Source organism: Artemia sp. Qi Xiang Cuo, chromosome 15 (assembly GCF_049724085.1).
Source record: "Artemia sp. Qi Xiang Cuo chromosome 15, ASM4972408v1, whole genome shotgun sequence".
Taxonomy (NCBI): domain Eukaryota; kingdom Metazoa; phylum Arthropoda; class Branchiopoda; order Anostraca; family Artemiidae; genus Artemia; species Artemia sp. Qi Xiang Cuo.
This window is the reverse complement of record NC_142808.1, coordinates 62,777,099-62,802,675: the sequence shown is the minus strand read 5'-3', so window position 1 is coordinate 62,802,675 and position 25,577 is coordinate 62,777,099. Positions and strand designations below refer to the sequence as shown.

At 34.3% G+C, this 25,577-nt stretch overlaps 3 protein-coding genes across 5 annotated transcripts in view; all 3 read right to left on the bottom strand.

The window, feature by feature from the left end:
• The window catches only part of LOC148943971 (uncharacterized), a 59,879-nt gene extending 52,369 nt beyond the window's left edge, over positions 1-7,510 (bottom strand). For 2 of the 3 annotated variants that reach the window (XR_016143010.1, XM_089101918.1), the window contains exon 1: positions 4,868-5,039. The gene's annotated coding sequence lies outside the window, so the exon portion shown is untranslated. Of the gene's footprint in view, positions 1-4,867; positions 5,040-7,463 lie in introns of those variants that run through there. The other variant, XM_089101921.1, reaches the window with a different exon arrangement.
• Positions 7,511-10,233: 2,723 nt separating this feature from the next.
• LOC148943970 (uncharacterized) lies at positions 10,234-11,127 on the bottom strand. The gene has a single exon (XM_089101306.1). It carries the CDS (start codon positions 11,125-11,127, stop codon positions 10,234-10,236), a length of 894 nt encoding a protein of 297 aa, XP_088957432.1.
• Positions 11,128-14,810: 3,683 nt separating this feature from the next.
• Positions 14,811-25,577, bottom strand: part of LOC148943969 (bifunctional glutamate/proline--tRNA ligase-like) — a 30,058-nt gene continuing 19,291 nt past the window's right edge. The window contains exon 5 of the mRNA XM_089101305.1: positions 14,811-14,991. Coding sequence (XP_088957431.1) covers positions 14,811-14,991 — 181 coding nt within the window. The remainder of the gene's footprint in view (positions 14,992-25,577) is intronic.

Below are 25,577 nucleotides of genomic sequence, written 5' to 3'. Positions count from 1 at the left end.
GGGGGGTCGTGAAGACTTTAGGCGTCGCCCTAAAAAACGTTGGTTTTGTGGCCCAGTTTTGTGGAACCTACTACGACTCTTAATGGGCAATTTGATATGATTTTTTGCACAGCCAAAGCATCTTCCACTTGAAAAGCGTTTGCAGATATCAACATGGGGGTATTTGCAAAAGTTATTCATACAACGGCTAAAAACATGAAACTTACAAATGTGTAGATATTTACAATTACTAGACATACATCTACTGTATAAAAAACTAAAGCACACATTCGGTTGATTACACTTAAGATCACAGAACTCATTTTTTTTAATATATGATTGCATTGGGTGATAATTACCGCTTGTAAGTTCAAGATCATTGTCAATCTTTAAAGATGTGTCATTACCACTGGATTTCAAGAATAAATTATCTTCACTTAAAACAGTTTCAGAAGGAATATTTTTCATAACCTTTTTAATCACTTGAAAAAACTCTGCCGAGGTAAGTTTACCAGCACTTGATTGATTACACATAGTGACGTTTTCAGGTTCAAAGGGTTTTAAAGTTTTTACGCAACTTGAAGAATTTGGATAATGCATATTTGAATTAGAAGTATCAGCTGAAGGAGAAACACTGGGCGGAGAAGTGGTGTCATTACCACTGGATTTCAAGAATAAATTATCTTCAGTTAAAACAAGGTCAGAAGGATTAGTTTGCGTAACCTTTTTAATCCCTTGAAAAAATTCTGACGAAGGAAGTTCACTAGCACTTGCTTGATTACATATAGTGAAGTTTTCAGATTCAAAGGGTTTTACAGTTTTTACGCAACTTGAAGAATTTGGATAATGCATATTTGAATTAGAAGTATCAGCTGAAGGAGAAACACTGGGCGGAGAAGTGGTGTCATTACCACTGGATTTCAAGAATAAATTATTTTCAGTTAAAACAATATCAGAATGATTAGTTTGTGTAACCTTTTTAATCCCTTGAAAAAACTCTGCCAAGGGAAGTTCATTAGCACTTGCTTGATTACATATAGTGACGTTTTCAGATTCAAAGGGTTTTACAGTTTTTACGCAACATGAAGAATTTGGATAATGCATATTTAAATTAGAAGTATCAGCTAAAGGAGAAAGACTAGGCGACGTAGGGCATTTGAATGCATATATAGCATCAACAATTGCTAGCTGAAAACTGACTTTTAACATTTTGATCTCATTGTCCTTGAAAAGATCACTTTTCTGACGTTCATAAAGATCGGATAAACTATCATAAAGAAAATCAAGATTAATAATCCGTTTCCTGAAATTGACGATTTCCGCGTCTTTTTTTATGCAATCTTCACAGGTATGGGTCTCGAAGACACTAGCGGTTTCTGCAATGTTTGCCTATTCACCTTTACTGAAGCCATTGATTTGGGGGGAAATTTGGTAATGATGGGTTGTAGTTATTTTTGTAGAATCAATCGATCCATCAGAACTATTGTTGACATTACTCGAAGCACAAGGTATAGAAGGGGATTTTGTAATACCACTTCGAACGATCATTTCAAGTTGATTTTCGTTGGAGATAGATGAATTTTCTTCATCCGAAATAACAGGGGATTTTACAGCCTCGATTGGTTGAACCACTTCTGGTTTATTATCGATGGTATTAATCACGTCATTTTCAACCATCGACGCTCGGCATTGAACGCATAACCAATTAGGGTTTTTAAGGCGATTACTTTTTGTTATGCCAGCACAAGCAGGGTGCAACCAAGCATTGCACTTAGAACACTGGAAAGACCCAGTTCCACATTTTCTGTAGCATTCATTACAAGGATGGGACATTCTAGGCTAAGGAATAAAAACAAGACAGACCTTGAATTGGAAACTATATCTTCAACTAAAACCTGGTCGCCTAAGCCAGGATTAGCACTGGTACTTGCTAAAGAAAAGTTCACAAGGCTGATCTCGCGTCTTCACTTTGTACTGAAGGAGTTGTCGTTGGAACTTGGAAAAGGGCTCTTTCAATTGAGCCCAATTGAGCTCTTAAAATTTAACCAAATCAAATTAGCGTAAGTGTATCCAAGCTATCAAAGAAAGTAAACAGATTTTTTTTTGCGAATGGTATCAAGTTTTACATTTCAGGTCAACTAAAGGAAGCATGAAAATAAATTAAACACTGCTACTTGTGTCCAGATTTTTAAAAAGGTTTATGTTGTTAAGAATTGCTGAAAACTTTTCTCCAGCATACTAATAGCAGGCCAAACTCTAAATTTTTAAAAAACGAAAAGATTTAAAGTATAATTTTCTTTTTCCCTGAAAAGACTATGTCAATATAAAACGAACAGAGATTAATTAAAAAAACTTTTTCCAAAAAATAAGTTTTTCAAAGAAAAGTAAAGAACTCCATTAAACAAAAAATGAGCAAAAATAAAATCAAATAATCTACCAAGTGTGAAAATACCATAAATCAGCATCCATAAATAAATGAAACCCAAAACGAACAGAAAAAAACAAAAAATAATCGAGTCAAACTCAAAACGAGCAGAAATTAACATAAGTTGGGCTCAAAACCCCTATGCCTTCCCAAGGCCAAAACATAATTTGCATTTTACTGAAAAAATACAAATGAATGTGCATTGTCAGTTTAATATACATATACTGATATTTAGTAATCAAAATGTTAATATTTTTTGATTTATTAAAGTTATAAAAGTAAGAACATTTATATTTTTTATTTATATTTATTCTAATTGCTTTGGCAAACAAATTATCATAATCAATGTGTTCGCATAGAATTACAGGCTGAATATACTAGATCATATACTCTTATAATGGCTAATATTTTGAGTCCTTGTTCATACTGATTGCCTTCCAAAAACAAGGTCAAGTCAATAGTGTTCCGAAAACAAGGTGGAATCAATAGTGTCAACCAAAACCAGCTTCAAGTAATAATCAGTGAAAACAAATTTCTTTTCAGGGACACTCCTTTAGCTACAAACACAATTTAACAATCATTTACACATACAAAAATAAACTAGCCCCCCTCTCCCTTGTCAAAAAGACAAATAAAAACATTAAATTTGATTAATGGAAGAATTTTTGTACGCTATTCACTCCTCCTATCTAACCAAAAAATCCCCAATAGTTTCATATGCCCAAAAATCTACATAAACTGGCATATTTAATCTAAAAAATTAAACAATCTAACGCCAATCTATCATTAGAACCTCCAATAAATTAAGCTTCATCATCAAAAGATGTAGAGCTGTATTCTTAGAAGTCAGATTCCAGTTTACATTGTCCTGAGAAATTCTGAAAAATTCCCAAGGATACATGTTAAATTTTACGAGTCATTAAAGAGTTTAGGAAGTTCAACTAAACCTCTCTGTCACTTGGTAAAGTATTTTCAACTTGTAAGATAAACTAGGCTTAGTTCAGTACCGTAGAAATCAAATTTAAAATTTACCAATGTTAAAAAAAGATCTTGTTTCATTTGTATCTAAATATCTTTTTTCACAATAATGCTCAATTTTGATAAGTAGAACCAGGAAACAGAAAACAGGGGGATCAATTCCTTATAAAAACTGGTTCAACTAAAACAAGTTATTTTAAAATATCAAGTAGAGATTATCTCACCCTCAGCAATTGAAGGAGTGTCACATATTTGAGGGTGAAGTGCCCCTAATTTTTTCAGCCACTCAGTACAAACAATTGAGTTGCTTAAAAATGGATTTAAAGTGCTGTTACTTTACTGGCTTGTTTTTTATTAGGAAAATGGATTGATGAAAACACATGCGGTAAAGTAAATAGAGGTAGATTGGCCGAAAAACAAGAAATTTTAATAGCTATATCACCCAAATCAATCACTAGGAGTAATCTCCCCTAACACTTTGTGTAGTGACACATTGGAACCCTGGTGATCATTGTAATTTGTATTTCTGGTGTGTTGTGATGCTGTTAAATATGAGACAAAAGATTTTCTTCCACTAATTTTGAATTCATAAAATGTTTTTTATGCACAGCAAAAGAACTTTTGTTTTTAAAAAAATTATCATCATTATCACTTCTACTTATCATTACAACAGTCAAAGCGAGAGATATTCGCAAAAGAAATACTCAACTTACCAGTCTCACAAAAAGAGCAATCAAAAGGGTGACAAAATCAGCCGTGTCTATACTTTGAGATAAGCTCTTAATAAACCAAATAAACAACATCCAACCAAATTTCAATGATCCCATGTTATAATGAGAAACCAAAACAAAACTCCCTCAAAAGTTTGCATCCTACACAGAATATTTTCAAACAATGCAAATATACTTTCCGCATAGGTATGCAAAGAAAATTGCATTGCAACTTTGATTTTATGTCTGATGTAGTATCCTTTAACATAATTTTTCCTTTATTCCCTAGTGTTGTGTTTGTGATTACTAGTGCCAATTGTTGTCTTCTGTGTTTTTTTTTCTTTAATCTGTAATTCAGTCGGAAACAATCAAGATTGATATTTAAGAGACACAATATCATCTGGTTTAGACAAAAAATTATTATCTAATCCTCAGTTGAAAAATAAGGCATTTTAAATATCTCATTGTGGCTGCAACTCTGGTGATATGTTTATTTTGTTTTGCATGCCTAAAGGAATGGAGGGAAAATTCCTATCAACAGGGATTATTTGCTTTTAAGAGTTGAAACTTAGAATTTAGAAATTAAGTTTGAATATGTTTTTACTTAAAAAAAAAAACAATTTTTTTCTCCCTCAATTTTGAAGGTTAGACAAATATGCAAAGATACAGTTACTTTTTCTTCATTTTTTTTTTACTTAACATTTTCTTAATTAAAAAAATAGAATGAAATATTTTTCCTCTATTTTGTTAGCAGAACAATAATTAGATAACTTACCATTCTTACTATCAGAAGCTTCAGATAGAGTGAAATTTTCAGCCATATTTGGAATTAGAGGTGAGTCAATAACAAATTCTTCCAATACACTTAAAATCTCTTATAAAGTGTAGAATACTATCAACAACGTTTGGAATTGGTCTTTCCTACATAGGAGATCAAAAGGTCCCTAGAAATTAGGCAACCTTTAATAACTGATGCTGTAAACTGTAAAGCAAAAATTATATTAATAAAGAAAAAGGATGAGGTTCACAGGGTTCAACAGTCCAAATCAATAGAATAATATTCTCTTTTCATTTTGTATTATTAAAGAGAGGTAGAAATAGAGGTTTAAAAAATGTATTTATAAAATCCAAATATACTTCTATAGGCCCTATTTTAAGTATAAAAAAACTTTTAAATTAAAATTGCAGAATAATAGCTCTTTGCAGCTTGGAAATTTTTGAACAATAGAAGCTTGGAGCTTGGAAATATTTACATATCACATTTTATTTTCTGCTTTTTCTCACGTTTTCTTTCTTTTTATATTTGGCTATTTTCTCAAAAAAATACAAACATAATCATCTGCTGATGATTTATCAAAAAACTTGGTAATCACTGCGGCATTCTTGTCATTATTTGCTGGAATTTTATCTACAAGCACGTCACTCACTGCAAAAATAAACGCTCAAGTTATATGCATGTCCAAAATTCCATTTGTCTCCTAGGTTGCACTTCCCTGTCAATATCATGTTAACACATTTGCTGGGCAAATATTAAAATGGCAACTAATATTATTTTGACAAAACTATGATCCAAATTTCAAAAATTCTTGTCTGATGTCTGATGTAGTGGAATACAAGACCAATTAAAAATGTTCCTTCAGCCAAATTCAAATGTAGCCAAGATATTGACTTCTATTATGAAATTCATTTCTTGTGAGAATATCAATGTAGTTATCTTGTTGTTATTTTTGACAGACAGCAACAAGCCCTGTCAAAACTTACATGTTAAGTGAAGTTTCAACAGTGACCTATATTTTGACAGGACCTGTTGCTGTCTGTTAAAAGTTCTGACAAGGTAACTACTAGGTATTTTCAATAGAATTGAATCTCATAATAGAAGCCAGTATCTATGCTTGAATTTGGCAGAAGGAACATTTTTAGTCAGCCTGGTATTCTACTAGGTTAAAGGTACCAATGATTCAGTAGTTTTTGTAAAAAAAAAAACAAAAAAAACACTTTCTACTCCAGAAGGGTTAATTTAAAGACTTTTAGTTTGAAAAAGATTTAAGTATATAGAAAAAATATCTAAAAATCTGATTAGAAGTTTGAAGTTTTATCAGAAAAGGGTACAAAACTCTGATTTTCTTAAATTGGAGCTTTTTCACCTACGAATTTGACAGCTAAAAAGTTACCTATTTTCAACATAAGTAGTAACCCAATTTAACACATGTCAAAACGCTTGGGGAATACTTGTTGTTGGATCCAGGTGAATTTGACATGCATATTCTGCTTTTCTTTGTTTCTCTTCAACTTTTTTAAATGTGTAAATGTATAAAATATTATTCAGATAGTGGAAGCAAAAAACTGAAAAAACTGCCTCAAGTATAGGGACAGAATTGGATAATCACACTGAAGTGTAATTGTGTGACCTAGGTCTCCATAATATAAGGTGCGATATAGGTCTCTTTATACATGCTATCTGGAATGGACCACTTTCTCTCAGCTTTAATGGTCCAGCAAAGATCTCTTTGTTGTTCACAATTAAAGTGCTGTCAACATTTGGCCATTTCAATGTTAATCTACTAGTTTTTTCCACTTTAGAAATTTTAGTTTTGACTATCCTTTGTCTGGAAATTCTAGAATTCCTGAAATATACATGTCCTATTCAAGATTATTAGAAGTTTGTGACACCAAGGAGTTTAAAATGTTTCATAAGTGTTTTGGGTGAGATAGGCATTTTACACTACTTAGGGAAGGGTTCAGAGAGAATATTCTGTATTTTACAGCTTGGGATCTATTTGAAAGAAAATATGTATAACCTTTACTAAGAGAGGGTGTTTTTCAAATATATTCAATGATAAATGAATTAGTGTTGTGATCAACCAAGTCAAATGCTTAAAAATATGAACATAGCATGAAGTCAAGCGGAGGGTGAAGTGCCCTTAATTTTTTCAGCCACTCAGTACAAACAATTGAGTTGCTTAAAAATGGATTTAAAGTGCTGCTATTTTACTGGCTTGTCTTTTTATTAGGAAAATGGATTGATGGAAACACATGCGGTAAAGTAAATAGAGGTAGATTGGCCAAAAAACAAGAAATTTTAACAGCTATATCACCCAAATCAATCACTAGGAGCAACCCCCCCCCCCCTAACACTTTCTGTAGTGACACATTGGAACCCTGGTGATCATTGTAATTTGAATTTCTGGTGTGTTGTGATGCTGTTAAATATGAGACAAAAGATTTTCTTCCACTAATTTTGAATTCATAAAATGTTTTTTATGCACAGCAAAAGAACTTTTGTTTTTAAAAAAATTATTATCATTATCACTTCTACTTATCATTACAACAGTCAAAGCGAGAGATATTTGCAAAAGAAATACTCAACTTACCAGTCTCACAACAAGAGCAATCAAAAGAGTGACAAAATCAGCCGTGTCCATGCTTTGAGATAAGCTCTTAATAAACCAAATAAACAACATCCAACCAAATTTCAATGATCCCATGTTATAATGAGAAACCAAAACAAAACTCCCTCAAAAGTTTGCATCCTACACAGAATATTTTCAAACAATGCAAATATACTTTCCGCATAGGTATGCAAAGAAAACTGCATTGCAACTTTGATTTTATGTCTAATGTAGTATCCTTTAACATAATTTCTCCTTTATTCCCTAGTGTTGTGTTTATGATTACTAGTGCCTATTGTTGTCTTCTGTGTTTTTTTTTCTTTAATCTGTAATTCAGTCGGAAACAATCATTTAAGAGACACAATATTATCTGGTTTAGACAAAAAATTAAATCAAACCCTCAGTTGAAAAATAAAGCATTGTAGATAGCTCATTGTGGCTTCAACTCTGGTGGTATGTTCACTTTATTATGGCTGCCTAAGGGAATGGAGGGAAAATTCCTATCAACAGGGATTATTTGCTCTTAAGAGTTGAAACTTAAAATTTAGAAACTAAGTTTCAATATATTTCAACTTTCAGGAAATACAATTTTTTTCTCCCTCAATTGTGAAGGTTAGACAAATATGCAAAGATACAGTAATTTTTTCTTCATTTTTTTTACTTAACATTTTGTTAAGTAAGAAAATCGAAGCAAATATTTCCCTTCTATTTTGTTAGCAGAACAATAATTAGATAAGTTACCATTCTTAATATCAGAAGCTTCAGATAGAGTGAAATTTTCAGCCATATTTGGAATTAGAGGTGAGTCAATATCAAACTCTTCCAATACACTTAAAATTTATCTTATAAAGTGTAGAATACTATCAACAACGCTTGGAATTGGTCCTTCCTACATAGGAGATCAAAAGGTCCCTAGAAATTAGGCAACCGGTAATAACTGATGTTGTAAACTGTAAAGCAAAAATTATATTAATAAAGAAAAAGGATGAGGTTCACAAGGTTCAACAGTCCAGATCAAAAGAATAATATTCTCTTTTCATTTTGTATTATTAAAGAGAGGTAGAAATAGAGGTTTACAAAAATGTATTTATAAAATCTAACTGTACTTCTAGAAGTTTTTCAAGAAACCTTTCTTCTGTTTATAGAGCTAGCCAGTATTAGAAAGCACACACAGTCAAACCATTGATTCTCCTTGTAAGTCTGTTAGATTGAATTCTTAGCCAGATTATTCTGTTTTGGGATTAAAGATATGGAACATCAATAACACTTGTAGCTAACTTTTCATTGGCAAAGATTCCAACGCCACTCCTATTTTTTCCATGGGAATATCATCTGGTCTAAGCATAAAGGAAGATTGAATGTTTGGGCAGTGGACTTCTATTACCACCAGTACAGTTGACTTGAGGATGAATGCTAGGGTTTCTATTTCAACTACCTTATCTGGGTTGAGATTTTGAGCATTAGTATTTGGTAATGAAAATTCAGATGATAGGTATTCTTAAATCTTTGTCCTCATTGTGAGGCTGGTGTTATCGGACTCGAGGCAACTTGAGAAAACTTGAAGAGCAGAAAAGTGAAGTTGGTCTCCTAGATCACAACCACAAGATCCACTAATGCAAGCAAAGCACCGCGTCTGCTCTAAACAATGGTTTCTAGATAGTTGCTGGGGGGACGGGGTGAGCTGAGAAACTTTTTGAGCTGGGCGGGGGGTGAGCTGGGACCCCCCCCCCCCAGATAAAGGGGGGGGGATAAAACGTGGAATACAAGGGCCGAGCAAAGGGAGGAGAATGAAACCAGCTGGGATTGGAAATAGGAGGGGGAGGCGCCTGGCGGTAAAACGGTACCAGACCAGAGGGAACCATGGGGGCTTTCTGCATTGCCCTAAAAAAGGTTGGATGGTAAGCATATCCTCCAATATAGCCTATACATGAGCAAAATTACACAATTTGTCAAAGTACAATAAAAAAGAACAAAGGTCAATAAGATCAAAACTGCACTTATCAGTCCTACAAATACCCAAAATAAAATCATGACATATATGTAAAAACTTGCGCTGTTTACAAAACTTGCAATTAAAATATTTACAAATGACATTTTCTTTTCTGTTTTTTCTCACGTTTTGTTTATTTTTATATCTGGCTATTTTCTCAAAAATAGTACAAACATCATCATCTGCTCATCATCATCATCATCAAGGGTTTTGAGCTCCCCTTTGTGTTGAACACCTTGGGAACCAAATCACTGTTTTATATGTATCACTTCACATAACTTAAATGTTTTTATAGTGTCAAGTCTTTTCCAATTTCCTTAAAGAATTGTGTTACAATTCTGACTATTTTCAAGTTGTCTTCTAAGTCATTCAGCCCTTCAAGAATGGAGTGCAAACTTATGGGGTCAGGCCTCCCTCTGAAGAAAGCATATATCTTGTCTCTTTGCTCCTGATACTCCTCGCAATCCAATATTAAATGTTCCACAAACTCTTCTTCCGAACAAGTCATGCAATTGCTGTCTTCACCGTAAAATCTAGCTCTTTAGTTATTCGTGCCGCAGTGACCTGCCTTCAATCTGAACAGTAGGCGTCTTTCGTGTCTGCTAAGATTTTTATAAATTGACTTTTCGAACTTCCAATGCAGCTTGCTTATAGCAAATAAATTGCCAGTCTGATCTCTCACATTCTCAAAGCTTTCTCGTAATACAGCTTTACGCACACATTCCAATTGACTGATCACTATGAGGGTAGAGCAATTATGAATCATTCCTTTGTGGCTGCATGTTTGGCCTTGCTATCTACCAATTCATTTCCTATTATTCCCACATGTGATGGAACCCACTGCAATGCTACTCTCCTCGATTCTATCAACATTAACAACTTTGAATAACATTCAGCTATTTCTCCTGATTTGCACCGATGTGCCTGGAATGACTTAATGGCAGAAATCACAGCTTTAGAGTCAGAACATATCAATATGCCAAAATATTCCTCGTGCACTTCTGATAATGAAAACTTAAGTGCTTCTGCAAGAGCTACTGCTTCTGCTTGGAAAGCTGATGCTTTACTGTAAAGTTTAAACTGTTTCGAAACATTCATTTTAGGGACAACAAATGCAGCACCAACCATCCCTTCATTCTTTAATCCATGTGTATTCCAATCTAAGTTATTAATGTGCTTAAAATCCAAACCACATACTACAGATTTCTCTTTCCAAGGAGGTGGTAACACCGCTTGAGGTACTCTTAACATCTCAGTAAACTGCAGTTCCATTCCCTGAGGTTTTGCAATACTGTCACATTTTTCAAATATATTTGCCTGGAACCTCTTATTTTTGGGGTTTGCAGTGAAGATTATTCCTTGTTTTATAAGTCTTGACTTCAAAGGGTTGGTTTTATCAGCTATCCATAAGCTTTGCAAATACTTCAATACACTTATTTTCCTTCTAGTCTCAAGTTCCGGTAGACCCCTTTCAGATAGTAAGAATATCACTGGTGTTGTTTTTCTTGCTCCAAAAGCAATTCGAATAGCAGAATTTTGTATTACATCCAGCCTTTTTAATGTTGAATGCGGTCCAGAACCACATATCACTGAAGCATATTCAATTTTAGGTCGAATATACTTCACATAGAACTCTAATAACATATCTGCCTTCATCCCTCATGAGTATGAAGTGAGCAACTTCATAATATTCAATCTCTTCATACATGCAGCACGAACCATTTCAACATGTGTGTACCAACTCAGTTTGTCAGTAATTACACACCCGAGGACCTTAGTCTGTTTCACGTACTCAATAGGATTACAATTGAGATAAAGCATGGGTAAGTTCTTTATTTTCTTTCTAGTAATCATCATCATCTTATATTTGTGAGGGGAAAATTTCAAATCGATTCCCTCGGCTCAATGTTCGATTTGTTGTAATGTGGATTTTACAACCTCCATTGTCTCTTCTAGTGTTCTTGCTACTGCCCAGAAAGAATTATCGTCAGCAAATATCATCCCTTTCGACTCTCCATTCTCAATTGGTATGTCATATTCTGCAATATTATAATAATCAGGACCAAGTGCTGCACAATTTGTTTTATGTCCATATTTTCAAGTTGACAGTTAAATTCCTTCCAATTTGTCTTTCTAATCTTAAATCTTGGAATGCTAGTTGTTTGCTGTGGACATGGCTTATCCACATGTACTAACACTGGTAAATGGTCGCTTTGCAGTGTAGTATCTTCTACCACCTCAACATCTACTTTGTTGCAAAATCTAGTCCTTGTAAACACCAAGTCTATAGTTGAATAAGTACTGGATTGCACATTCTTTCTTGTAGGTACACCCTTAGGAGTGGCCAAGTATACATCTTCTTCAAGTAAAAATTGTTCTATACTTTTTCCGGAGTCATTAATTAAATCACATCTGCACCACATTTTACTGTGCGCATTAAGGTCACCAACTATTATAAGTTCTTCTTCTTTAGGTACCTCATCAAAAATTCCAGCTGCCAAGGAACCAACTTCCTTGTTGTTACCGCTTGGATTATAAATATTCAAAATGTTGATCAGAGTTTTGGAGTCAAGATATAATTTACATCCAATTACCTCCACTTCTTCTGAAGGCTCATCACCATAATCAATGTCCCACTGTTCATAATGCAAATTTGTACGGATTGCAATCATAACACCTCCTCCATCCTTTGTTATTCTATCTTTCCTTATAATATTAAATCCATGATATCCTATTTTAATGTAAGGTTTAAGCCATGTCTTTTGAATGCATATGACATCCACTTTCTCTTTAATCGCATAATGGCATACTATGTCCTTCTTCTCCTTCATTACTGAACATGCATTCCAAGAAAGTAACTTTAAAGTAATTTGTCAATTAATTTCCTTCTTATTGCTTCACAATCAATTGGTCCCATATTTAATTCATTGATAAATGAACAAAGTTTTTCCACTTTCTCCAGCAGGGGAAGGCTGGCCATATTTAACAAATCTGGGGATAATAATAATCCAACAAGAATTTTTGTAACTGTGTCTGATACTCTTCTATATATGTCTTGTTCGGTTCCTTGGTTTGGAAGACCACTACGCAGTGTTGACTTGGCACTGTGAATTTGATTACTGTGAACAGCTTGGGCATATGTTCTGTACATAACTTGTGCTCTCCTATATCCCATGTTATATTTTTCTGCCATTTCCACAATATTTCTATTTTGCTGCCTAATTGGACACTCCCTTGATGTTGAAGAATTGTAGCCTTTACAATTGGCACATTTGTAAGATTTAACTTTTTCTGCAGGATCACTGTTTTTGAGGGGACAACTCACAGACTCGTGCTTTCCACATCACCTCAAACAGACTGGCTCATTTTATCTACAATTTTTCTGTACATGGCCATAATGCTGGCATTTAAAACACTGGAGAATTCTACGATTGTAGACAAAAACTTCTTTTTTCCTTCCACAGCAACATACAGTGGGTGGCAGAAAATTGCCTGTTAAAAACGACCATGACTGCAGAACTATCTTCAAGTTTCTTTAAATCCCTGTTATATCTCTTTTGACGAATTACTTCTTTAATCTCAACAGATAACTCTATGCATTCTTTAAGTTGTTCATTGCTTAGATACAAGGGCACTCCCTTGATGATTCCTCTTTTGATACATTCCTTCTTTTTCCCCTCACTGATACACCTCCAATTGATTGTATTTTCATTACTTTTTCAGCTTCTTCATTGTCGTTTACATGAACTATCAACACATTCCTTTCTCTATTTGATTCAAATTCGAACTTGATGAAAAAACATTCTCCTTTAAACATTTCAATATTAAATAATCATCTACTAGTTTCTCATTTTTATTTGTCACTTCAAATTCCACTCTTACTTGAAGCAATTCATTCAACGGAATCTCACTTTGACCAGAAACTTCTGCTTCTAATTCTTGCCTTTTTACTATACTTAACAAATTCTCTACTGGGGACCTCACACGTTTTCTTCCCAAATATGGATTCAAACCCAGACTTGGGAATCTAGTCTATTCATTCACTCTGCCATTGATTAATCCTTCTGCCAACATTGGATTTACACTTGACATATCCTCATTAGAATCCTCTGATAATGGTGGAAATTCATTATTGTTGTCAAGCACCTGGAACCTGTTTTTAACAGGTACACTATATCCATTCATACTAAGCGCACTGAGTCGTCCATTAGAGTCACTAACTGGGATTTGCAAAACTTGCTGCTGAGGCTGGAACTGTCTCTCCTGGGGAAAATGGGCAGCCATGAAACTGGCTGTATGGCATTGGAGCTGCAATATACTGCACAGTGCTACTATACTGTCCACCAGCACTGGTATTTGGTTGAATTATCATATAGGGTGGAGTTGGATAAGCTCCAGGAATTAGTGGACCCCCCTGCTGGGGGTCTTGGCTGCTCATATTGTCACTTCCAACTTTAATACCACTATTCAACTTACTTTCCTTCAGTTTACAGTCTTCTTAACCATCAAAATCACCAAAATTCTAACAAAAAATCCAAAAGCACGTGTTCACAGGAAGAATGCAACGTTGCCACATCATCATCTACTGATGATTTATCAAAAAACTTGGTAATAACCGCGGCATTCTTGTCATTATTTGCTGGAATTTTATCTACAAGCTCGTCACTCACTGCAAAAATAAACGCTCAAGTTATATGCATGTCCAAAATTACATTTGTCTCCTAGGTTGCACTTTCTCCTAGGAATGCACTTCCCTGTCAAAATCATGTTAACACATTTGCTTGCTTCAGATCTATTCAGACACAGTTTGGCAGTTGGGCAAACTTGCTTGCATCAGATCTATTTTTAAAATTAGTAATACAATGTTCAAATATTGGCATAGGTTCAGGGGTAATATTTGTGGTAGCACTTTTAATCGACAGCAGCTTTGCTGGCCTAGGAGACGGGAGACTTAAATCATTCATTCTCACACGTTTGTGTTTTGGACAGACAATTTCATGGTCTTTATCACGGATTTCTAGTTTAAGATCAGATACCACTTTATTGGTATGTTTGCCAATACTTTTTACCTTTTCAGTCAGAAGCTGAATTTCAGCATTCCTCCTGGCTAATTGTTCATTAATCTGATCAAGTTCATAGACATAACTAGACCAAGTTTTGCATGAGTATGGTTCAGTAAAGGGGGTCGTTTCATTTTGTGCTTCAGTTTGGGTTGTAGCATTCATTGGTAGCATAAAGCAGAAAATAGGAGCTGCTTTAGGTGTGTAAGTTCTATTTAGCAAGTTAGCCTCCTTACTTATAGGGAAATAAAGCCTGATTGGTGGGCAAAGTTTACTAATTTACTCTTGCTCCTTAACTTCAAATAAGTGAGACGCCCCTAATTTTTTAGGATCCCTGCATTTGGTGGATTTCACTAAGGATGGGGAAAGAGTAAGGCTTAAAATCTCTTGAGCAAAGTCTGGTGTTAAGGGCTTGCTAATTGTCTCAACTTGGATAACTGGTAATGGAGCTTGAGGAGAGCTGGGGTAATAGGTGCAACAGTTCAAAGAATGCTAAGTAGCATTTTCTGACCTTTGTTGCAGTGTAATATCAGCACATTTGTGGTGCAGCCATTGATTGCATTTGGTAGATTGAACTGTACCTCTGCCAGCTTTTTCTTTGCATTTGGGGCAGAATAACTTCATATTCAGATTGATATTCAAAGTTTTGTTTTTTAGTTATAGGCAGAGATAAGCCAGATACTAACTGGACTCAGATTGTAATTCAACAATTAAAATCTTCAACCAAAAACCTTACTGGCTAGGCTAGGTAAGGCGCTGGTACTTCCTATAGAGGCATATGTAACCACTTATAAAATACTTATGAAACCATATATAACCGCATATATTAGCTGTAACTTGGGAAGAGACTATAGTCCTTTGTCAGTTAAAAATGAAGTTAAATCCAAAAAGATGTCTTTATACAATTGACTCTAAATCAAGACCCAGGTAAGAAAAGAATATTCAATTCAATCAGTTTCCTGTTTTCAACACAAAACAAGCTCCCAACAATTTTTTTTTGCTATGTAATGTTCAAACTGTCTTTACTTGGTAATTTCTTGGAAAAAAAAGTTGGGATCAGCACCAATGCAACAAGATACATCTGATCTCTAAAATTTAGCCAAATTGGCTTTTTCTTGATAAAAGTAAGTTAAAATGGCAGCTAATATTATTTTGACAAAACTATGTTCCAAATGTAATAAATTCTTGTCTGATATAGTGGAATACAAGACCAACTAAAAATATTCCTTCAGCCAAATTTAAATGTAGCCTAGATATTGACTTCTATTGTGAAATTCATTTCTTTTGAGAATATCTTGTAGTAACCTTGTTGATATTTTTGACAGACAGCAACAGGCCCTGTCAAAACTTATGCTCATTTTTTTAAGCATTTGACTTGGTTGATCACAACACTAATTCATTTATCATTGAATAAATTTGAAAACCACCCTCTCTTAGTAAATGTTATACATGTTTTCTTTCAAATAGATCCCAAGCTCTAAAATACAGAATATTCTCTCTGAACCCTTCCCTAATTAGTGTAAAATTCCTATCTCACCCAAAATACTTATGAAACATTTTAAACTCCTTGGTGTCACAAACTTCTATTAATCTTGAATAGGACATGCATATTTCAAGAATTCTGGAATTTCCAGACAAAGGACAGTCAAAACTAAAATTTCTAAAGTAGAAAAAACTATTATTCAAAAAAGGGAAACACCAGCAAGCTATTCTTTTGAAGAACAAAATTGGGAAACTGACACGCCAGGCAGCAAAAGACTACTATCAAGGTAAAGTAAATGATTTGTTCCAATCCAAACCCCAACAGTGGTATAAAGAAGTTAAAAAATTAAGAAGTAAGAAAAGAAATTAAGTGCGTCAATTTCAACTTGGATGATACAGATACCAAATTGGCCAGCCAACTTAACATCCACCTGACTAGTACTGTACAAACTCTGCCTCCCTTGCGCCTAGATGAGATACCACAGCCACCTCCAGAATATCAGGACCTCCCAATAATAACAGCCAAAATGCTGACCAAAAAACTTGGAATGCTAAAACAAACAAGTGTCACACCAATTGACATTCCAATGTAAATCATCAAAGCATTCCCAGAGAAACTTAAGTCAATCACTTTCAAATTTATTTAACCAGATCACCATGTCTGGCACTTTCCTGTCTATGGAAGAAAGGATATGTGAAACCGATACCTAAAAAAGACGCTCTAGAGTTTTGCCAATCACTCTTACACCACTATTTAGCAAAGTCTATGAGCAATTCCTCTCATCGTGGCTAAAGAAAAAATCATAAGTGTGGTGGATCTAAAGCAAGTTGGTAGTCTTCCCAAGACCTCAATAGCTCACTACTTGGTAAGCCTTCTGGACAAAATTCTCAAGAACCTAGACAACCCTGGCTAATGAATAAACCTCATAGCAATGGATCTGAAAAAAATATTTTGACCTGACCAACCACAGTAAACTCATCCAAATTTACTTATCATCCCTGCTTTAGTTCAAATCATTGCCAGCTTTCTCTTGGATTGAAAGCAAAGCACTAAATATAAGAGTGCATGCCCAACCAAGGTTCAAATCTAGTTTAGAGTTTCATAAGGAAAAACCCTTGGTCCTCTTTTGTTTCTTGTCATTTTCAACGAGCTGGCAAAGTCCTATCCAGAAAGATGGAAGTACGTTGATGATCTATCAATAACTGACATTTGCCAAAAAGAACTCCCCAAGCAACGCGTATGGTATCATTGAGTACATTAAGAACTAGGTTGCCAGTAACAACATGATAGTGAAGTCTCATTATGGTGTTCCTGTTGAGCATCTTCTGAGGTTGTACTTTCTTTCATTATACCTACCTTAGAATATTGTTGTCAAGTGATGCATTTCTCTCTTACTCTTGGCCAGTCAGAGACATTGAAGCAAGTTCAGTACTGTGCCCTGCTTGTGGCGTCTAAATCGCCTAAAGTCCCATATATATCGCTCCTCCAAGAATTTAAACTTCTTACCCTTGAAAAACTTAGTCTCAAATTGGGAAAGGGTATCCTGAAAAATTCCAACCTCTGTGATATACTTCCTCAGGATTTTCCCCCTTTGTAGACAATAGTTTCAAAGTTGTGCTGCTGAACCTATACCAAAAATACAACCAGTATTCACAACCCTTGCAAGATATGAAAAAAAATTTTGTGCCTGGGTTTATTTGCCTTTATAACTTCGATGCCTAATTTTATATATAGATGTATGTTATTTTAATTTTTGTCTTTTTTTAAATTTTGTTGACTGTGCAAGCATTGTGAAAATTGTATTTGCTTTGACCATGTCGCTGAATGTGAAAATTGCATTTTGTGTATGTAGACTTTTGTTGAAAAAAAAGAAGAATTGGGCCAATCGTGTAAGCATTTTGAAATAAAGGAGATTTTGATTTGATTTGATATTGGATATAATGTCTACGTTTTGCATTGTCAAAATATAACAAAGGCTTCAAGAGATGGTGTTCCAAGTCATGACTAAGTAGAGTTGTCCTGTTGGGACATCCACTATACAGCTAATTTAAAATATCACAGTATATATATAAAGAAAAAAATCTTCGCCAAGCATTATATATAGAAAAACATGTCTAGCCAACTAGGTGACTAATAAGAATGACCGAGTATATATATATAATCTATAAATTAGCCAACTGGTTGGCTATTAGATCTCACCTATATATACATTGCAGCCTTAATTAGCCAACTAGTCAGCTAATATTAAAGTTCTATATACAATATAAAAATAGCTAACTAGTTAGCTATTAATGTCCAATGTATACATAAACTTTATTTTAAAATCGCAAACTAGTCAGCTATAAATACTGTTTCTAATAGCATAAATATGAAAATTTAGATAACTTTTTGGATACTAATAGCCAATTTATATATATGAAAAATTGTCTACCCAACTTGGTGGCTATTAAGAACGACCGTGTATAAATATACAATCTTTAAATTAGCCAACTGGTTGGCTATTAGATCTCACCTATATATACATTGCAGCCTTAGTTAGCCAACTAGTCAGCTTATATTAGAGTTCTATATACAATATAAGAATTAGCTAACTAGTTGGCTATTAATGTGCAATGTATACATAAACTTTAGTTTAAAATAATCAACTAGTCAGCTATCAATACAGTTTCTAATAGCCTATGCATGTAAAATTAGCTAACTAGTTGGCTATCAATAAGGTTTCTAATACATATTAGAGCCTAGATCTAGCTAACTAGTTTACTATTAAAGTCTCAGCTATATACACATTTAGATTAGCCAACCAGTTGGCTATTAGATCTCATTTCCCATGAAGACCTAATGTAAGAGAAAGAAACTTTACCAATAATACATTCTCTTTTCAGGCCATGTGTTTATGCTACAAGCTGAATGGAAGAAGGCCAGCACTATATTTGCCGTGTTACTCCCAAACATGCTCTTGTTTGCAAGAAATTCAAGATATTGCTCGTTCTTGTTTTGTTTCAGTAAGAATTGCATTATCTCTTTTTATTAAATTTTCCCAAATAAATTTTTTAGTGTATACATATCTCAGCGTGATGGATTTGAATATAAATTATTGCTGAATTCATTCATTCAATTACTGAAAAGGGCTTATCAAAGGAGATACCACCAGATATATATATATATATATATATATATATATATATATATATATATATATATATATATATATATATATATATATATATATATATATATATATATATATATATATATTATATATATATAGCTTTGTATAGCTATATAGCTTATATAGCTGTATAGCTATATAGATCTGTAGTGAATATCCATCTTGATATTAGCGAAAGAGCCTAAATATTATGTAGATATGATGAACGGAAAGAAAGATATTCCGTATCCCTGCCTAAGACCTGTCCCCGCCATCAAACTAAAATGAAAGAAAAGAGAAAATCTAAATCAATGGACACTCCAAATAAAATATCATCATCACTTTGCAAAAATAATGACATTTTTCTTAATTGAGGCACCCTCTTTTCTAATTCCCTAACCCTCCTCTTACCCCCCTTTCAATAAATAAGGTCAACACCCTTGCCCCCTCCTTAAAAAATTACTTTTGGCTCCTTTAGACTCAACCTTTAGTACCATAATTTGTACTCTGCTAGGATAATTACATTTTTTTTTGATCGTTACGGGCTCTTTTATAACCCTATTTTTACCCCTTTTCACTAAATTAAGTCCATTCAACACCATTAAACACCATTATCCTTGCCCCCCCTTAAAATATTGCTTCTAGCTCTTTATGGCAAAGAATCCTAGTTAGCCAATTTTCTTGTCTGTATATACATATACTCACCTCAGTAGCCAACCGGTTCGCTATTTAATATTTTCGTGTATACTTAGACTGTTTTTTGATAGCCAAATGGTTGGCTGTATCGAGCACATGTATACATAAAACGGTTTGATATTAGCCAAGTAGTCTAAATATCATCTAGAGACTATTAACGAAAAATAATATATTCAACACCCCCCTTCCCTTCCCGCCAAATCAGAGTGAAATGGTGGAGAGAAAATTCAAGTAAATTGGTAATTCAAATAAGCCCTTCTTCACCTTACCCGCTCGGAAAATGACCCTGGGATAATTATCAGAAAATTAACCTAACTAGTATAGAAGTGTAATACTTTAGAAATAAATTTAGGCTATATTATGTTTAAGAGGTAATTACTTGGCAAAAAAAAAAAAAAAAAAACTGTCGTCCTAATCCAGCAATTGAGACAAATGTGCACTTGAACGAGGCTTTTACCTTACCCATCTATCCAACTACCTAGGACCAAACAGTATACCCCAACCGTTAACCAAATAGAAAAGTCCAAATCCATGCAAAGTCGTCATCAATAAATGTAAGGTGTTGTAAATTTACCAGCAAAAGCACCTTAAATCTAGCAAAATATTTCCAAGTAGAACCTTCCATTTAGGGCTGATCAGAAGAAATACCACCTGCCTTAACGGGTTTCGAGGCTTTACATTCTTTACCCGGCACGGTGGAGCCTCTACCATAAGATCTATATGGTAACCCTATGTCAGGTCAAACTTGTGAAATCCATGCATACTAGTCAAGCTATTAAAAATTACATACAAAACGTGTTTCAATGTTTCCATAATAAAATCCCAGAGGTCACTGAAAGAGACCATTCTGGAACAAATGAAGACATGTCCAGATGTATCTTTTATTGGTATCTGGAACCAATTACCAATTTAAAGATCCCCAAGCTTGTTTGAAACCCATAAAAACTCAAACTTCCAAAAATAGAAAAGCGCAAGAGAAATTATATTAAAATATCATTCAGTATTTCTTTATAATTTTTTGTATATTTACTTAAAAGTTCATGATACATGAAACTAAATTTTTTGAATTTCCAACTAATTTTTTTGGCAGAAATACCCCTTAAGATCAGTTTTTCGATCAGCTTTTTACATCTATTTTTAAAATCTGTGTAATTACTGCACATTTTTGCATACCTAAAAAATTGGGAATAATAAGCCGAATAAGTAATATTTGAATGTAAATTACTTTCAAGAAATGGAAAATTAATTACTTCAAAATTAAAATCATCCGTTTTATTATATAATTTAAAAACCAATTTATTATTATTTGAAATATTAATATTTAAATCTAAGAAATGGTCGGAGTGTCCCATCCCATAGCTAGGCTCAAGAATTAACTCTTGTGGATAAATATTTTTTGAAATCTCAATAAACTCTGCACAATTTATTACCAAGAGATCGACCAGATATCTTTTATTATTTGAAAGGTTATATTTTACATTGCTTGGGCTATTTTTATTTATCATATATTCATATTCTAATTGACTTAAAAACAGGTCTGCTATGAATGGACTTGCATTCCCACCCATAGGAATACCTACAGTTTGTTTATATAAATTCCCATTAAATCTTATAAATGTATTAATAGAACAAATTCCAATAAATCGCATACCATATCCAAGCTATAACATCTTGAATTAATAGTACTTCTAAAGAAATTCGTCCATCGGGCTTTTTTTTATTAAAAGTATCAATTTTCAAAAATTTGTTAGCCACAATTATTGGCTAATTTTTTAGCCAACCTTATTCTGATATTATGATTTAATAATTTTTTTATTAATTAACACTTTATCAATACTCCCCCCCCCCCCCTAATTTGCAATTATATAGCCAAAATTACATATTTTTCATCTATTTTATCACTGATCTCTGTCTTTTGTCATGCCAAGTTAAAAGAAACTATCGAAAGAAACCGGTTTACCGTGCGTCAATGGATGGACAATTTGAGTGGTCGGTGTATTTCATATAAGTAACATAATGTGTACTCTGATAAAATAATTATATCTTTGTTAATCCTGACCGGATCTTTTGTAACCCTATTTTTACCCCTTTTCACTAAATAAAGTCCAGTCAACACCCTTATCCTTGCCCCCCCCCTCTTTAATAAAATTACTTCTAGCTCTTTATGGCAAAGAATCCTAGTTAGCCATTTTTCTTGTCTGTATATACATAGACTCACCTCAGTAGCCAACCGGTTCGCTATTTTATATTTTCGTGTATAATTAGACTGTTTTTTGATAGCCAAATGGTTGGCTCTATCGAGCATATGCATACATAAAACGGTTTGATACGAGTATTAGCCAAGTAGTCTAAATATCATCTAGAGATTATGAACGAAAAGTAATATATTCCAGCCCCCTTCCCTTCCCGGCCCATCATAGTGAAATGATGGAAAGAGAAAATTTAAATTAATCAGCACTTCAGATAAACCCCGCCTCACCCCAACCGCTCAAGAAGTGAAGTTAGATTAATCCTAAGAAAATATACCTAAGTATGATAAAAATGTAGTACTTTAGAAATAAATTTGGGATATATATTTGCACATTAGGGGGTGGGGGTAAAAACAGTGGGGCCGCATACAAAATTTTTTATCCCGAATTGTTCTTATATTATGATTTTAGACCTGTTTTCCACCTTAAAAATGTCAAAATACCCCCCCCACCCCTAATTTGCCAATATATATCCAAAATTACATATATTTCATCTATTCTATCACTTCTCTCTGTCTTTTATAATGCCAAGCTAAAAGAAACTATCGAAAGAAACCGGTTGACAGTGCGTCAATGGATGGACGATTTGAGTGGTCGGAGTATGTCGTACAAGAACTATAATTTGCACTCTGCTAAAATAATTACATTTTTGTTAATCCTGACCGGCTCTTTTCTAACCCTATTTTTACCCCTTTTCACTAATTAAATTCCAGTCAAAACCATGATCCTTGCCCCCCCCCCTCCTTAAAAAATTACTTTTAGATGGGTCTGGCAGTGCATCCTAGTTAGCGATTTTTCTTGTCTGTATATACATACACTCAACTCAGTAGCCAACTGGTTCGCTATTTTATATTTTTCTACATACTTAGACTGTTTTTTGATAGACAACTGGTTGGCCATATTGAGCATATGTATACATACGTCGGCTAGATATTATCCAATTAGCTTAAATGTCATTTAGATATTATGAACGAACAGAAATATATTCCACACCCCCCTTCCCTTCCCGGCCCCCCCATTCCCTTCCCGGCCCATCATCGTGACATGATGGGACAGAGAAAATTTAAATTAATCAGCACTTGAGATAAACCCCGCCTCACCCCAACCGCTCAAGAAGTGAAGTTAGATTAATCCTAAAAAAATATGCCTAAGTATGATACAAATGTAGTACTTTAGAAATAAATTTGGGATATATATTTGCACATTAGGGGGGTGGGCGTAAATTACAGTGGGTCTGCATGCAGGCTACTTCTGATATTAGTACGTAAGAATTGTTTACTGACTTCAACCTTTCTAAATACTCACCCTCCCCCCCCCCCCCAATTTGCAGATATATAGCCAACATTATATATTTTTCATGTAATATCTGCTATCTGTCTTGTCTAATGCTAAGTTAGAAGAAACTATCAAAAGACAACGGTGTACAGTGCGTCAATGTCTGGACGCTTTGAACGGTCGGAATATTTCTTACAATTACCATTATTTGTACTCTGCTAAAATAATTACATTTTTTGTTAATCCTTACCGGCTCTTTTATAACCCTATTTTTACCACTTTTCACTAAATAAAGTCCAGTCAACACCATTATCCTTACCCCCCCCTCCTTAAAATATTACTTCTAGCTCTTTCTGGCAGAGAATACAATTTAGCTATTTTTCTTTTCAGTATATACATACACTCACCACATTAGCCAACCCGTTCGCTATTTTATATTTTAGTGTATACTTAGACTGTTTTTTTGATAGCCAAATGGTTGGCTATATCAGTAGAAAGGCCTTATTGACTACAGAACGAACACCCTGCTGACATCTACAATTTAGTTTAATGCTGACGGGACATAATTTATTCAAGGATTATCGATCGAGTCTAATGTGGGTGTGTCAAGGTCAATCGATCTGTTGGTGTTTGGCCACGTGCGAATGACATGAGGGGTGATTTACATAATCGATGTGGGGAATTATTGATTCACGAGCATGGGGAATTATGAAACAATATGGTCATAGAGTCCCTAGGGAGAAAGATTACGTAATCGCTCAATGACCTCTTTTTCCAAGATCGATTTATTTGTTGTTTTTCTCGGCTAGCCTGCCCTGAGAACTTGATTTACATAATCGCTAGGGGACATTATTGATTCACGAAGGGGAAATTAATAAACAAACATGGCTTCATTGTTGTTTGGCTAGCATGTCCTGATAAATTGATTTACATATTCGCTAGGGGAAATTATTGATCCACGATGGGGAAATTAAGAAACAAACATGGCTTCATTGTTGTTTGGCTAGCCTGACCTGAGAAATTGATTTACATAATTGCTAGGGTGACTTATTGATTCACGAAAGGGGGAATTACGAAACATTAAGGTGTCTCTAATCTTTAGACCTGAGGGATTTATTTATTATTGTTGTTTTGAACAAGTGCATGCTAGGGGTGAATGTCAAGGTGTCCAGGAACAGGAAACAGTTAGATCACATGTTTCCTTCTCACCCAATCAGCGAGTTGGATACGTCCTCCTTCTCAGCCAATCCGAGACGTGCTTACATATGATTTTCCCGTTACATTACAATTCGCCCTTGAGATTTCGTATATAACGGACATGCAATGTGATTAAATTATCAGAAAGTTCCAGAACACAGTGCAAACAACTAGAATGGATACTATTGATGAAGTTGAAGTCTTGGCAACTACAATTTACCATGTAAGTTCTGTTTTATTTTCAAAATTGTTTTCCGTGGTCACCCTCTACCCTCGTCGGGTAACCCCCCCCCCACCCCCTATACAAACGTCACTATATTATGTTCATACTCGATAAAAAGGGTAAAATACTCTATTTTTTCGTTATGTAAACCCAATACATCCTTCCCCCACTGTTTACGACCATAATTCTTTTTTTGATAAATTACGTATCTTATCTAAAAGCAAATGTCAACTTTCTGTCAATCACTTTATAGAGTGTTTTCACCGTTATGGCTTTGACTTACAGATTTCTTGCAACGATTTAATTAGCTGATAATTGCTGACACCCCTTTAAAGTACATCAGGCTTTGCTAAATCCATATGAATTTGGATAGCAAAAGCTTCCGCTAAAAAAAATGATACTTTTCCACGTTAAATTAAAAGCAGTTTAGCGAGAAAAGAGAATGTCAAGTAGAACATCACTATTTTAAGTTTAAAAAAAACTTCTTCATCGATTTAATTTTATGGGGTTCTGGTTTAAATAAACATATACTTATCTATAGTAGTCTTAATTTTATCATATTTTTTAACTTTTCGTGGGGGGGGGGTGTTAGGGGATATGGCACCAGGTGCTGGTCGCCTGGAATATGTAGGTGGGGGTTAATGTAAATTGTCTATTTTTCTGGGGGGGTTATAAATATAAAACCTCTGACGGCTTTTGACCGGTTCATTGAGCAGTAATTCTCAGATACTATTTGTTGCGATTTCTTTCGGGGGTGGGGAGGAGGTATGTATCA

What these genes read in the sequence shown, in the direction of transcription:
- LOC148943970 (XM_089101306.1), bottom strand. Translation starts at nt 11,127, where the DNA reads ATGAAGGCAGATATGTTATTAGAGTTCTATGTGAAGTATATTCGACCT.